Below are 16,980 nucleotides of genomic sequence, written 5' to 3'. Positions count from 1 at the left end.
AAGTCACCTTCTTCTATTTTTTTTAATATATGCACATGCTTAACATGTGGATATTGCATCTGAGGGTTATTTATATGCATTTGGTAAATTTCTGTGTTCAATTTTATTCATACATACCCAGATTTGGTCCACTTTGACAGGAGCTTGGCAGTTGACAGCTGTTTGTTTACATAGCAACGGTGCTATCTTCTTACAACTGTTTTTGTGTAGTTTGCTGAAAACAAAGCTTTGGGACCTTTTTTGGACACCCCCAAAAACATATTTCCCCACTCTTGATTTTTCTTGGGTTTTGTGTACATGATAAATAGAAACCAGAGAACAGTATTCTGCAATAATTGGCCTGTTATCACAAATGTCTAGGTTATTTTATTTTGACGTCGATTTCTACTGGCCTATTATGCTGTTTTTGAAAGAAGTTTGAGACTGAAGAACTGACTTTAAAAATAACTTTGATATTACCAAAGCGTACCATTACAGTGACTGTGTGAGTGTGCTGCTAATGTTGAACAGGTAAGCTGATACCAACATGCCAAAGCAATCTAATTTGGTTTTAAAGAAAAATAAAACACAAAATAGTTATGAATTAAATGTCCTTTATTTTAAAAAAATAAAACTATTAATAAATTAATGGCCCCAAAAAGAATCAGATGGCCCCTCTTTTTGAAAAGAGAGGGGCCCTTTGGGCCCGACATTTTGAAATCCTAGCTTGAACACTGAATGACCATACAAAATAACTTGTTTTGTGCCCAAGCCATTACTCTAGGAGAGACAAGTGTCATAAAACATCAAAAGTATACTTTGGATGTAAATGGAAACATTTGGTGTTCATCTTTATGTAAATTTAAACGCTGAGAAGGCAAAACACCATAAAACAAAATGGCAGCAGAATGGCGGCCATTTTGATTTTTTTCAAAATAAAAAATATGTCAAATATTTTCTGCATCCTTTAGCAATACACAGAAGTCAAAATGAAAGTGATCAGACTAATAGTAGTAAAACTAGTAAACTGACAAAAAAACTGAGAAATATAATTACTCACAGCATAAAAGATTAATATGGCTTGGAAGCCATGGTGCATTCAAGACATTCTTCTGGATTTATGCACAGGAGATATAGTTCAAAATTAACATATCATCTTTTCATTTTGACAACAACAAATACAACTAGTAAAATGTGCTATCGTGCCACTGGAGTTTTCTGTCTTGACCGTCACTCAACTGTCTACTGTTGACTACTGCATAGTAGGAATGCTGCTGTGTAGTATAAGGCAACAAACAGACACATGGGTCGAAATAATCCATTGCCCGACGCCCCAGTCCAGTGTTTTTTTCTGTCGGGCAAGCAAATTTGTATATCACACTGTACCGGTGTCCAGTTGACTTTCCAATGTTAATTATGTTGTTTATTTAAAAAATCAACAAGAAAATCGGCCAGTATAGTGGAAAAATTATCAGGGCAAGTGATTTTACATGTGCCACTGTACCGGAGTTCACGAACAATTTTAAAGTTAATTCCTACCCTGAGACACTTACACTCCAGGAAGGACATCTCTCCCTTTTCACATGCACACACATACCCCAGCATTAAAAGTAAACAGAATATAAAAAAGTAAGGGAGCAAATAATTTCATTTTAATCAAACTGATGACATATTTGAAAACTATGTAAATGAAGATATACACATGAGAATAATGATCTCCACACATCACTGGCCACCATACTAGAACATACTTTGATTTCCGGCTTATCCACTGTGACTTACATCATAAAGCGTGTTGAGTCTGAGGTCCTGCATATACAGTAAACTGGCTCTCCCTCTCCATCCCCTGCAACTTGTTCCATGGCCTTGATCAACAGGTTCACCTTCGCCTGGCGCTCTGGTAGTCGGAACTGATTTGCTATTTCCTCTTGCTGAAAGCAAAAATACACTTTTAAGAAATTTAAGATCTCAAGAGATGACAGAAAAACTAGGGATAAACCATGAGTGTGGCAACAATCAAAGAGTCAGCTAGATATGCCCAGAAATTATTTAGAGATGTTAACTTTTACAAAAGTCAAACAGAGACAGTTTTGGTATCATCGAGCCATTCCCATGTGATCTGATCATACCTATAAAAGATGTCTGTTTTATTACTGGCCTTATTACTACAGCATTTTTGTTTTTTGCAGATCTAAAAATTGCCATGTTTTGTGTATGCTTAGCTGAAAACATCAACCAGCAGTGCACATAACTTTAAGTGAATCTGCTAGTATTTCAGTAAACATGTACCCCACTAGTTTGATCAGATGATCTGAAGAAACCAGAAAACAGGAATAAATGAACACTGTCATTAGGCAAGACCAGTTTTATTTCTTGTTTACGGATCCGCCTGTCATAGTTTTTCAAGAATAACATAAGAAAATAAAAAATAATTATCCCCGCTCAAAAATAAAATCCTAATGTGAAATAAGTGGAATACTCTTGAAATCAATGTGAAACCTAAACTCACTCAACTTATCTCTAGTTGATATAAACAAACCAAAAGAGTTAACATGGAAACTCATGTGGGTTTTTGCTTTGACTGGTGATTGTTAAAAAAAAGAAAATTCCCCTCCTGCCTTTAGGTTTTCTGAGGACAAAAATCCATTAAACAAGAAATATAATTGGTCTGGCCTCAGTAAATGTTGAAGTTTCCAGAAGTGAGATATAACATTAGTCACACTGGGAGTATTTCAGCCATATAGTGACTAAAACAGGTTGTACATTAATGACACATTAACCCAGCATATAAAAATAAAACCATAACATCACAGACATAGATGTAAACTAGCATGTAAATGTACTGCAAATACAACATATAACAACTTAGAAATTGCCGACAACTGAAGATAGATCATCATACTAAGGACCATGGGGACTTAGTGTACTTTTGCTTCCTGCATGGACCCTAGCTTTGGCGATTGTGCTATTTATCTAATGACAAAACATTTTTTCAAAAAATTTCAAAATGTTCAATTTCTTTTAAAACGCTGAAGGGAAGGAGTTACGGCTGATGCATGAGAAATGGGAAAGCTTGCAGGATATTGCTCAATACAGTATGGATATTATGTATGGACATGAGATGATTGATTGACGTTACTGTGATGAGTACCGGTATTCTATTCCTTATACTGGTGATACATTAGATAATAAATTCATAAATACTTGTGATTCTGGGTAATGTCAAACACAGATTTAGCTTGAAGATAATGTTATAGTGACTAATTCAGGGCAGCCATCGTCCAAATATTTAAAAAGTCCAAAACTAAGTTGTCAAGACATGTAAGACTTTATTGTAATATATATATATATATATATATATATATGACGCCAACCTGTATTCTTAATCACTACATCCTTATTACTACTGCATTTAATTGTCAAAGCGTGGATACGCATCAACTGGGGAATTAGCTCATGTTTAAGATGAAGTGTACATACAATACGTTGACAAGACGGAATACGTTGAGCTCAAACTTCTTTAGTTACATGACATACAAATACACAAGACATAAATGTGGTGAGCGGAGTACCTGCTCAACCCCAAGGTTTCCTACGAGCGGCATTATCCTGCTCGTGGTCGTCCCTACACAGGCAGTTGAAATCCCGGACTCGTACTCTGTTTTTTTTATATACATGTAGATGTGAGCATATATATATACAGTTTTTGACAACAATGGACAGGCGAAGACTCAACAATGGACAGATAGAGAAACAATAGCACTTCCTTGACCAGTTGATGTGATGGCAGACATGGCCAAGGGGGATTACCAATGAAGGTTATAAATGTCTTATACAATAATTAATGGGCTGACAAGTCAATGTACAATGCGGTAGTGATAAGGATGTACAATAGTGATTAAGAATACAGGTTGGCGTCATATATATATATATATATATATATATTACAATAAAGTCTTACATGTCTTGACAACATAGTTTTGGACTTTTTAAATATTTGGACGATGGCTGCCCTGAATTAGTCACTATAACAATAAAGCAAAAACAGCTTTTGCTACAATGTGTGCTCTGTAGAAATTGTCACATGAACAAGTAGGAACTTTTCAAAGATGGATAGAATGTTTGCATTTGGCAAGGTGCCAGGTGTTATGGGACAGAATTTCGGCAATTCAAGTCAAGGTAATCTCACTCATAAAAATCCATAAGGATTTTGCATCATTCTCAAGACCACTTCCATGGTTGAAAAAGAAAAATCAGCTTTTAATTCATCTCCAATGTTGTTGTTTGTTTCTGTTGATTTTGGAAAAGGATGCCAAGGATACCTGTACTGAATATTTAAGTAATGTGATCTGTTGGAAAGAATGGAAACTGTTGTGTTGAATGAACCAGATCATTCAGTTACATCTATTTATGTTTACCTAATTCTTCCCATGCGTATTCTAAAACCTATGAGCAAGTTTATGCAACAAGTAAGAGAACAGATCTCTCACAATATGAGAAAATGATGCTCAGTGTAAAATCTGAACACTGCTTTTTCAAAAGCTATTTTCAGAGCATGGCGTTCATTTTCACACCTGATCTATTTCGCTTGATTTCACTGAGACACTCAGTATTTGTGACAAAAACTATTTAATTATATGCAGTGTATGAAATAAAGCCCATCCGACCGCCCAGGACAGGCTAGATTTCTGCCGGACGGTGAAATTTTACAGCTAGCCAGCCCGATGGACGGGTGAAAAAAAATATTCAGATAACATGTCCACTGGCACTGTCTATTTAGTATTTAAGAAGGACCGGTTAAATCTCTTCTGGGCTGTTAAGTTTTTGCAGTTACCAGCCCAGATGTCTGGCTGGGTTTTTGGCTTATTTCATACACTGTTATATGAACATAGAGATTTTTCTGGGTTACATCTTCTGTTTATTCTTTAGAATGAAAAAAGAAGAAGATGTAACCCAGAACAATCTCTATGTTCATCAAATAGCATCTTCTAAAATGCCAATCAAGCATCTATTTCATTATATTTGTATATGTATGAGGAATTCAGGAATGTGTGAAAGGAAGCTGATTTTGAATTATAGATGATGTAACAAGCGTAACATAACTGATATACGCGTACAGCGCGTAGTAATATTATTACGTACAATTGTAACAGCGTTGATATCGTGTATTGCGATGCCAGTTTTTAAAATACTGCTACTTAAAAACGACACCATGTATCGTTGTAATATTTTGTAATATTTTGATCGACCATGATGTCACGTGTCTGTCACGTGACTCTATATTTTATCTATTTGTCGTCTTCTACATATTCTGGTTATTTCAGGCAGCAATGGGGAAATCGGCTGATTTGTCAGAGCCACTTCACAAATTAATTGTAAAAAAAGTTTCAAAATGGCGAAAAATGTTCTAACATTGCAAGATTCTTTGGAATGCCACGAAGCAGAGTATATTCGGTGGTAAAGCGGTTTAATCGACGTGGATCAGTCGAGAATGCTCCCAGAACAGGCCGTATGAGAAATCTGACTCCTCGGGACAATCAACAACTTTTGAGGTTGGTCAGAAACAAAAGGATTTCACCTTTGGGTGAAATAACTGAAAATTTGAACAACAATAGGGCTACACGTGTATCGGTGAGGACTGTAAGGAGATGATTACATGTATATGAAAATAAATTTCATAGACTTGTTGTTAGAAAGAAAATTCGTGACTATAATGTCAGAAATCGTTTGGCCTGGGCAAGGGGGCAACAATATCGTACAGTGAATAATTACTGGAATTGAGTAATCTTCTCTGAAGAGTGTAAAATTATCATTGGGAAAAACAATCGTGTTTTTGTTTGGAGACAGCCCCGGTGAAGAATACCTCCCGCAATGTCTTTGTCCGTGACGACAGCCACGTGTCAGTTTGATGGTGTGGGCTTGTATCACCTGGCATGGCGTTGGTACCATTTGTGTTGTTAATGGCAACATATATGCTCAGAAATGCACAGAAAGCCTCGATGATATGCTTTGGGCCGTTATTGCCAGACATTTTCTGGGAAACCGGTACATCTTCCAAGATGATCACGCCCCTATACATCGGGCCTGTGGCGTTCAGGATTACGAGCGACAAAATGACATTACTGGAATGTTGTGGCCTGCACAGTGTCCAGACGCAAATGTTATTGAGAGCTTCTGGCTCTACCTGAAGAATAGACTTCAGGGACGCCAAAGAAACATTCAGTCGGCTGCCGACTTGGAACATCTAGGAAAATATTCCCCTCTATTTCACCAGAAATCTTTATTCATCGATTCCAAGGCGGATGTTGAAAATAATAAGGAACAAGGGACACATCACAAAATATTGAGGTAAGACTATTTATATTTAACGAGTAATGACACTTTAAACTCCCACGTAAATTTGTCGTCAACAATCAGTCCACCATGTTTGTACGTAATAATATGGCCACCCGCTGTATCATTTTTTAAACAGCCAGTATTATGGTTGAAAGTTCACTTCAGTGTATTTTGTGTTTTTTCCAAAACATGCTAAGCAATTTGAGGGTCATTGATGATGAAATGATCAAACAACAACAAAAATACCTGTTTTGATATTCTTTTCTGAAATTCCCTCCTCCCAGTTAATATAATCATACACTAAATAACACAAACCTTAAATGGTGATTTAGTAATGTCAAAATGGTTTACGATGTATTTTCAGTAATTTTGCATTCCAATGATATCACAAAAGTTTCCACAGAAAAAACTATCTGATGTATTTGGAATTGTCTAAGTTCTGAAGCCGTAAGATGGCTATGGCAAACTAGATCTCAGAAATAGAAAGTGAGATTTATATCTACAATTTATGTAGTTGATATGTGAAAGTGTGAAATATCTGTTAAAATAAGTTCAGCCTAACTACAGTCTCAGTGGTAGAGAAATAGGAAACATAGAAAAAGGACTTTACTGAAGAGAGATTAGTGCAGAAATAAGCAATGCGGGTTTTTCCTGAGTCCAAAGCGACTTATTTGGAACAGACCATGACTTAATGCAAATTAGTGTGTGATGATACTGTATTGCAAAGGACTCTTTTTAAATGCCCATTTCAAAAATAAACTGATCTTTATTATAAACGATAGCTGACGTAAACAATAATAACTTTAATACTTAAACTATTAAGGATGTAGCTACCATGGAGTCCCACTATCACTATAAAAAGAAAGAGGTAGGAGGGGTCCTTTCAAACGGTGTGTCAGGACGGGTGTGACAGATGCCAGGTGGTGGTTGGGGTCGAGCTGGGTGATAGAGATATCAGCTGACATAAGATAATCCTTTTGGGGAAATAGATTTGGGAAGCAAACGGCATGTCATAACAATTTCCAAATACTATACAGTCCTGTCGATCATCGGATGGTCATGCCACCTATATATTTTGAGACATTTAATACGAAGGCTGATTTAAGCTTTCTATGGGTATCATACTCTTTTACATATCTCCACATAAACTTTGTGAAAGAAAGACACGTAAGATGTCAATCAATAGATGACACATTCAACACACATGATAAAGCATAAAATATCTTTGAGATGACCCCTTGTGCCCGTAGGTAGCACATGCACTTTATGCCAGGTGAGTCGACGGTCCATCATCATACCTGGCTGAGCGACCTAATTGCCATCTATAGTCTGATCTATTGTTTTCAGCAGCTATTCATATTTTTTCCAAGTTTTGCCCTATTTTAAGAGTAAACATTCTTTTCTGGATATCCTATTACGCATCCCACCTAATGCCCAGTTAGGCCGATATGGGTTATTTCGACATATTGTGTATTTGCAATTGTGTAAATTTTAGAGATACAGAGTAACAGTTTTTTTCTAATTCCGACAGTACTTTAGTGCATATACGTTTTGGATTTGCTGAAAGAAAATCGAGTTGGAAAGACAACTGACATAAGTTGAATGTTTAACAATATGGTTACACTGCACGCAGAAATATGCACTTTGTGACATTTTTTGTACAAAGTATACAGTTGGTTTCTGAATCATTACTAAAAAAAATGTACTGGCTGGCGAACACTTATCGACGAGTAACAGTTATCTGAAACACCTGTTTGTAGAGCCTGCGCAGACAGCTTGACTTGTACTTCCGTAATACTTCACACATTGAGATATCACTAAACCGATAGGCTGCAAAGAACACTATTACAAAGTATGCGTTCACAGACCTTGCTTTATTTAGATTTAGACAAATTTAGACAATGATTCCCAAATATCACAAATTCAAAACATTGTAATAATCCTCACTGGCAAAATGTGTTGGCTACATGGGTTAAATATTTAGGTGAAAAAATAGGTAATTCCCCACAAAATTCAAAGATATTCTGTTCCAACCTCTCTGAAAAATCAGTGAAAAAGATGTCAAAGTTAGGAGTTACTAATGGGAGAAAACTTTTCTATGATGCATTTACATGTCATGATATTATTCCTTAAGTATGTCAATAATGGAACTGAAATATTAATTGAAAATTGTCTTCACGGAAATATATGTTTCATCAATACTGATGCTGTACCCAAGATGTAAAGCTATAAGATTTTAATATTATATTTTTGCATTCCATTGTCTTTAGTAGGAAACAATTAAAACAAATGAAGTTAGTTAATGAATATATATGTACATTCTTCAAAACTTACAGCGAAAATATTTTTCATGTTTATCTTAACTGTACTAATGATAAAAAGAATTTTAGCTGAGCGTAGAATTATTCTTGACTACTTACCAGTACCTTGGAAGAACAATCAATTTAGATAGTAATCTTGTTTGGATTCTCAGATAGTCCTTTTAGAAGAAGATACATTTTCCTTGCAAGCTGAAAGGGCAAGTGCCATTTTTGATAATGTCACTAAAGATATTGAAGATATTTACAAAACTGAAAATTTCCTTGCACGTCAAAATAATATTTGTTCTTCTTTTCAAAGGAAATGGTTTCTTCTGTCTAATTTGTAAAGCATGTGCCTAATACTATCAGTATTCATGAGTGATGTGCTGGTGTATATTTGAAGCATCCTTAAAAGATACACCCTTGTCTATTGCCATAACTTATGAAAAGTATTCATGCTATTTGAATAAAGCAGCTCTTACAGCTCTTGTCCTCTTTTGATCTCTGTCCATCAAGAGTTTTTCTCTTATCATGTGTTCTTATAAAATACTGCACATAAAACTGCAATTTGATTGAGTTGCAATAAAAGTGAGTGAGTTTAGTTTTACGCCGCACTCAGCAATATTACAGCTATATGATGGCAGTCTGTAAATAATCGAGTCTGGACCAGACAATCCAGTGATCAAACAACATGAACATCGATCTGCACAATTGGGAACCGATGACATGTGTCAACCAAGTCAGCATGCCTGACAGGTATGCAATAAAAGAGAAAACAAGAAGACAAAGTCATCAATATCCCCATCCTCGATAATCTCCAGGGTATACGTTCCGATGATTCTCCACCATACCCTGGATGCATCTAAGGCTCGAGCCGATGATTTTATTACCTCCCTTGGTTGGCTTTTTATCCAATCAGGTGTCTACGCTGGGAAGTTGAACGTACCAATCACAACTCACTTTCGCTTTTTAAATTATCTAACCGATTAAACTTGGCAACACAATAATATATTGTTGCAGAAGTACTCTGAAAGAGGTTGAAGGAGTTCTTGCATATATGTTTTATAGATTTCCGACCTGTCAATTTGTCTGTATGTTTTTCCCCAAAATCTGAGTCGCACTGTGAACAAACTTTCGCGGCTGCGACCGCTATCTTTGTTGACACTGGCATGCTCGGTTGTAACGGCGGCTTATCTGATTGGCTACTGTGAGAATGCGGAGCCAGCAAAGGGAGGTAATAAAATCATCGGCTCAAGCCTTAGATGCATCTAGGGTATAGTGGAGATTTATCGGAACGTATACCCTGGAGATTATTGAGGATGCAATATCCTCCGCAAATGGCAAAATATTCCTCATGAATGTTATTATGTCAAATGTTTTGGCGTGTGTATAGCAAAGTGGAAGGAGAGTATTGAAAGGTTTATAAGTTCTGCTCCAGAAAGGAGCACTACCACCAAATTCATTCGAAGCCAAACTTGTTGCCATGGAAACGCAAAACGTATTTTATTCAGAATTCCAAAAATACCAAAAGGCACCAGTTCACCACTATACCTATCTATGTGCCAAATTTGGTGAAGAAATATTGAACGGTTTTAAAGTTCTGCTCCGGAAAAGAGCACTACCACCAAATTCACTCGAAGTCAAACTTGTTGCCATGGAAATGCAAAAATATTTTATTCAGAAATCCAAAACTACCAAAAGGGACCGGTACACTACCAGACCTGTCTATGTGCTCAGTTTGGTGAAGAAATAGTGAACGGTTTTAAAGTTGCGTTGTGGGGGATAAAAAATACCATTTTCACTTTTGAGTCAATCACCGAGCAGAATGGAAACATTGACAATTTCTGTTGAATTGACCTTATCATTGCAAGGTATCTATTTTTAATTCCATAAATTTTGCTACAATACTCCTCCCATACAAAGATTTGATTAGACTAATGGATCTCTTAAAATAGGAGAAAGTGCATCACAGTGTAAAAACTGAATTTTGCTTTCTTAACATTTAAAACAGTGTCTTCCCAACATTCATTTTCAAACTTCATTATTTCACTGGATTTCATTAGAACACTTTGTAATGGCAAAGTGTGAAATATTTGTGATCAATGGTGATGTAATATACGCATCTTGTCACCAGCCTATGTAAAACTTGATATTGTACAGGCATATGTTCAAAAATATTTTAAACAATTCTAAATCTAAGTTTCAGAGTGTCAACTGCTGATTTGACATGTACAGAAACCATGCTATGCTATTTTCGACACTCAAATATTTACATTATAAAAACTGGCACAATTTATGACATATCTGATTTAAGTTTTCAGTAATAATATCACTGAAATAAGGTCTCAAAATGATAATCCCTGGTCTCGCCTAAGATGTTGCTCTTGAAATGAAATCATGCAAGAAGCGACTTATCACATGATCGTTCTCTTTTTTTTCTGGCTTGCCAGACCACGTTCGGACAAATGAGTTTTACTCCTTGTGGTCGGGGACATTTCCTTACCCATCAATCCTTTGAGGAAGGTTTATGAGTTGCCGAGTGTGGAACATGTGAACATATTTTATGGTAACAGTGTGTAGAAGAATTAGATTTTTCGTGTCATGATCGCAACAGAGTCACCTCACCTCACTTCAAAGGTAATATAAAGCAACAGCAGTGACTATAGCAATAATGATGGCAATATTTACCTCTCTGCAACAGCAATCCAACTTGCAAGAAAGGCCTAAACAGAGTATACTGGGTATAATGATCATCACACACAATATTACTGGTCTTCTTGTAATTTAAGATGTAATGTCACATGAGAGTCAATAGCCAAGTCCCATTACAGGGTTTGACACTCACTGATTTCTCCCACTTGCCAAGAGGCCAAGTAGAAAAGTTAAACTACTTGCCCATCACAGATACTACTTGCCCCATGTTACTTATGGTATAGAAAGACCTAGACAAACAAAACACAGCAAATGAAGAGCTTTAATGAATGAATTGAGGTTAGAAGTTGAAAAAATATGTACTTGCCACTCGGGCAAGCCTTTTAGCAATTTTACTTGCCCTGATTAATTAGTACTTGCCACGGGCAAGCGGACAAGCATGAGTGTCGAACCCTGCATTATCTACACAAGAAGGGGTCTAGACATTTCTACTATACTCTCTGAGGCAGTGGAGCCTGGGAACAGCACCCTGCAGTACTATGGAAATCTTTCTGTCTAAAGTCTAAATACAGTACATCACTGTCCCTCACTGACTGTCAACATATACAATGTATTACACTTGGAACACTGTTACATAATGAATACCATTTCCATATAACAACATTGACAAGTATTTCACAGATCATGGTTACGTGCAAAATTAAAACACTTGCCGATGAATAGGCCAACATGTTGGATGAACAACAAAACACTGGGACACAAAGTCAGCCATCTAACCCACTCGGCTGTACTTTACTGAAAATGTGTAATCCCAAATATAACAGTGTTAGATAGTGAAGTCAATCTGGATAAGTATGATTTCCCTACTGTCCATTGAACAGTCTGTAAGGCTGGGCATGCTGGTGCAGCCTTTACCTATCAAAGGCACCTGAACATTTTATCAAGGCTGTATAAAATTAAAATAATACCACAGAAGTGTCTGACGAAGTACACAAAATTACTGACGGGTAGAAAGTTGTTTTGGAGCAAGTTCTTCAAGAAACTGGGAAAACATCCTGAAAGAGCAGAAAAAGAGAGGACTGTTACAAAGAGAACTTATGAGTGAACACAATAAATTTCCCAAATCTCTCTTTCCAAAAGTCCCCTTGGGTGTCTGTTTGACTGGGTGGGCTATCCAAACATACATTCTGGAGGATTCTACTACAATAGAGGATGTTGGCGAATCTGCAACCTGGTGGACGAGGAAATGGTGGAGCCCATGGGCATGGCAGTACCAGCAATAGCAATACTACAAGTAGACCCAGGAATCTACCAACTAAACATCTCCTAAGAAAAATGTTAAATGTGGGAAGACAGGAATCACCCAGAAAAAGAAAAATACAATTTCAAACCCTGCAAGACAAAATTCCAAATGTTTGATTGTGGGTTGAATCATTTCACTACAATCTTGAGAATAATTATGTCAGATATTCAAAATCTAAATAGTGCTGGAAATGAGAATAGATTTCATCCAGACACTTAAACAAAAACTCCAAAACAACTAAAACAAGCATTGTCACTAAGGTGACATAATCCCCTGCCGCAAATTATCAAATCAAACTCATAAAGTAATGAAAGTTTAGGTTAAATGTCAACAAAAACTTGACCAGTCAACCTCTCTTGATATCTTGCTCTTTAGATGTTCAAACACACGCACATATTTTCAAGACTGACTTTGACCTTGACATGAATGTCATAGTGTATGAAATATGCAAAAATAGAACTAAAGAAATTGCTTATTGAAAAACATTCAAGGGAAGTCTTGAAAGTCTGAAGAAAATCCAGTGAACCGTTTTTGAAATATCTTGCTGATAATTCAGGTTAACATGCTTAAATCTTCAAAGTGTCGCTGTGCCCTTGAAAATTAAGTGGAGGTCACCAAAATCGACTGGGCCCTGCGCCTTCCCTGGATGAAGCTTGGTGTCAAATATGAGTGAGTGAGTGAGTTTAGTTTTACGCCGCTTTTAGCAATATTCCAGCAATATCACGGCGGGGGAACACCAGAAATGGGCTTCACACATTGTACCCATGTGGGGAATCGAACCCGTGTCTTCGGCGTGACGAGCGAACGCCGTAACCACTAGGCTACCCCACCACCCCTCTGTGTCAAATATGAAGAAACTCCAGTGAATGGTTCTTGAGGCATCTCGCTGACAAGCATAACCTGCAGGTTAATATGCTGAAATCTTCAAAGTGTCTCTGTGACCTTGAAAATTAAGTGAAAGTCACCAAAATTGACTGGGCCCTGCACCTTCCCTAGATAAAGCTTGGTTTCAAATATGAAGACAATCCAGTGAACGGTTCTTGAGATAGCTTAACATGCAGGTTTACATGCTGAAATCTTCAAAGTGCCACAATGACCTTGAAAATTATGTGAAGGTCACCAAAATTATCTGGGCCCTGCGCCTTCCCTACATACCGCTTTGTACTGAATATGAAGAAAATCCAGTGAACGGTTCTTGAGGTAGCTTAACATGCAGGTAAAACGTGAAAGTCTCCTTGTGATCTTGAAATGAAGGTCAAGGTCACCAAACTCTGAAAGGAATCTAGAGAACGGTTCTTAAGATATTCCAATTCGGACGTACGGACAGACGGACGGAGCCTAATACTATATCCCCTGCTTTGCGCTAAAAGCGCGGAGGGGGATAATTATACATAGAAGAAAGCAAAATTCTAGACCAAGAAGTGGTAACCATGGTAAACAAAAATGCAGTGAATTCTGTGTCCCATGCAAAACTAAACAAACACATTGCTTCATTGTGAAAACTGAAAGATCAGCATTTGACAGCCTATGTCTTATTTGTTGTTGAAAGATCAGCATTTGACAGCCGATGTCTTCTTTGTTGATGACAACAAAAGTGTAAAACTGCTACATGCAACAAGACTGGTTCACAAAATCCAACCAATCGCAACCAATATCTCTAAGAATCACACCGATTTGTAAGCTTTGCATTGTCCATCGAAACATGGGTTAAAAGCTTATAATGTGTTCAGTGCCCAAAACATTAAATGCAAACATTACACACCAACACTTCAAGATGGAAACAATGATGATACTTGATCTGATTGAGAAGGACAATCACATCCTAACAACAGATCCTAACAAAAAGATGTATACTACAGTGATCCACTGGCCAAAGATCAGAAGAATATGTTTGCTTCAGATGAAATGGAATATTGTTCAAGTTCCAGAGTATGCCATTCGGGCTTGGCACCTACCCCTTAGATCCAACATAAAGATCATGTAACCTGTAGCTGTAATTTTGATGTGAATGAATATACCTTCTGATCTCTCAATTGATAATAGACAGGAATTCCATTCCAGACGACACTATATCTACCTATTACTACAGTAACAGACATTACAGACAAATGCCAAACACTAGTGAGGGCTGACAGGCACCTCTTCATTACAGGCACATGCAAATGCACAAAACCTGAGTTCTCCAGAATCACAGATGCAAAGTTTGTTCACCTCATCAAGGGAAGAACTGCATTGGTGGATAACCAACCTACAAACTTGGAACGGCAAAGATATGGGGGTTGGGGGGTGGGTGTGTGTGTGTGTAGTGTGTTTTTTTGTGTGTGGTGTATGTGTTTAAAAAAGAAATTTGTGAAGGAGGCTGGGATAAAACAGAGATATCAGACCCATTCTGTGTTGGGTACCAGTGCATCAAAAATATTCATGCAGGCTCTTGGAATAGAGGACATCCTTGATTTTGAAAATTGAAGCAAAGATGGCACTCTGGCAGAATGAGTCACTGTCCGGTTGGTACTACTGGCTGCCGAACAGTTATTGCCATGTTTGAGCGGTATTTACAGAATTACTCAGCCACTCATTAAATTAATGAAACAGAATTAATTATGATACTTAATTAGCTATTCACTGATGTGTCTATCCCATTCACGCCAATCGTGTTTTTATATATCGCGGTGGAAGGGAATCATGGCAGTACAAATAGATGTTTTCTCAAAACTAACTGTAACAGTTATCGCCATTTCAGATTTCTTATGCCATTCGTGAAATAATATATATTCATATTATAAAGTAACCTCAAATAATTGATTGTGTGACTAAATCAGTGTTTTTAACAGTAGACTTATAGTGAGTGAAGCGATTGAGTATGGTTTTATGCCACTTTTAGCAATATTCCAGCAATATCAAGGTGGGGGACACCAGAAATGGGCTTTACACATTGTACCCATGTGGGGAATCGAATCCGAGTCTTCGGCGTGACGAGCGAATGCTTTAACCACTAGGCTACCCCACCAATCCCAGTAGACTGATTGGGAATGAAACAATTAATGACTGTTGTGAACTTGAACTTGCTATTATATAGATCGTGTGACATCCCCCTGAGTAAGCTAAAAAAATGCACACGTGATACTGGTGTATTGGCAATAACTGTTCAGTAGCCAGTAGGGTACATTTATGCTTACATATATATCCGTACTGGCTAGCGAACAGTTAAAGTTAAAGATAAAGTTATGGACCCTATCAAAAATGTTTTAACTTAGTCTGGGGAATGTCCCACGACCTATATAATAGCAAATTCAAGTTCACAAGTCATGATCGGCAGCCGTGAACGGGCTGGACACATCGGTGAATAGCTAATTAAGTATCATAATTAATTCTGTTCGATTAATTTAACGAACGGCGGAGTAATTTTGCAAATACTGCTAAAATATGGCGATAACTGTTCGCTAGCCAGTTCTACCTGTGAGTTTAGTTCTATGCTTCACTCAACAAAATTCAAGCTATATGGCTGCGGTCTGTAAATAATCGACCCTGGACCAGACAAACCAGAGGCATGAGTATCGATCTACGAAATTGGGATACGATGACATGTGTCAACCAAGTCACCGAGCCTGACCGTTAGTCGCCATCACTGTTAGTCGCCTCTTACGACAAGCACGAGTTACTGAAGATCAATTCTAACGGGTGTATTGATACAGAACAGAACAAGTTCAGAAGAATGGTGTACCAGTAATTAAATTATCAAGCCAAGTTCAGATCTTATTTTAGTTCACGAAAGATAACTGGAAATTCACAAATGGGGCAACAATGAATACTTACTGATATCGTGCCGGAATCGCTGTCGGTCATTGTTGACATACTGGTGTACCGTTGAAACTGACTGGTCGAGAAAATGACAGACGGCTTGCAAGCCAAATATTACATCACATGCACGCACAGAAAACTAAAACTCGTGCCAGAAAAGGTTCGAGTATTGGCACTGAAACAAACACATTTCGTAAACCGCGCTCTTCGTCATCAAATTGTGTGTGTGTTGTTCGGAGGTCGGTCAAAACTGCTGATGTCAGAATGGCCTCAAACGTCAAAAGTCAAAACGTCCAAAATCCCACAGTGAAAAGGCCACGGACAAAAAAATAACAAGGGCAACCAAAGACCATATAATTTATTATATGGTCTCTGGGGCAACACCCAAAACGAAGACAATAAATTCATTATCAGGTCATTTAATTGTACTGATAACTCCACCAAAAGAGATTACATAAGAACGGCATACTTTATGGAGGACAATTGAACTTCCCTATTTATATTAAGATGCAAGAGTGAAGTTCTACAACACAGAATAGACCAACATCTAACTGCATGCTACTATGCATGAAATGGATTAACAACAACAAAGGATATTAGGTAATTAATTCA

General features: G+C 37.3%; 1 protein-coding gene across 2 annotated transcripts in view; it reads right to left on the bottom strand.

Annotated features, from left to right (window-relative positions):
* LOC124280559 (CXXC-type zinc finger protein 1-like) overlaps positions 1 to 16,634 on the bottom strand; it is an 85,222-nt gene extending 68,588 nt beyond the window's left edge. Inside the window, exons 1-3 of one of the 2 annotated variants that reach the window (XM_046716507.1) lie at positions 16,384 to 16,631; positions 11,304 to 11,338; positions 1,762 to 1,910 (exon numbers count right to left, since the gene is read on the bottom strand). In XM_046716507.1, coding sequence (XP_046572463.1) covers positions 1,762 to 1,841 — 80 coding nt within the window. In that variant the 5' untranslated portion in view covers positions 1,842 to 1,910; positions 11,304 to 11,338; positions 16,384 to 16,631. Of the gene's footprint in view, positions 1 to 1,761; positions 1,911 to 11,303; positions 11,339 to 16,383 lie in introns of both variants that reach the window. The other variant, XM_046716506.1, reaches the window with a different exon arrangement.
* Positions 16,635 to 16,980: the final 346 nt, after the last annotated feature.

Source organism: Haliotis rubra, unplaced genomic scaffold (genome assembly GCF_003918875.1).
Source record: "Haliotis rubra isolate DU_JTF1 unplaced genomic scaffold, ASM391887v1 Scf27, whole genome shotgun sequence".
Lineage (NCBI taxonomy): Eukaryota > Metazoa > Mollusca > Gastropoda > Lepetellida > Haliotidae > Haliotis > Haliotis rubra.
The sequence above is the reverse complement of the archived record's forward strand: the minus strand, read 5'-3'. Positions and strand labels throughout refer to the sequence as shown.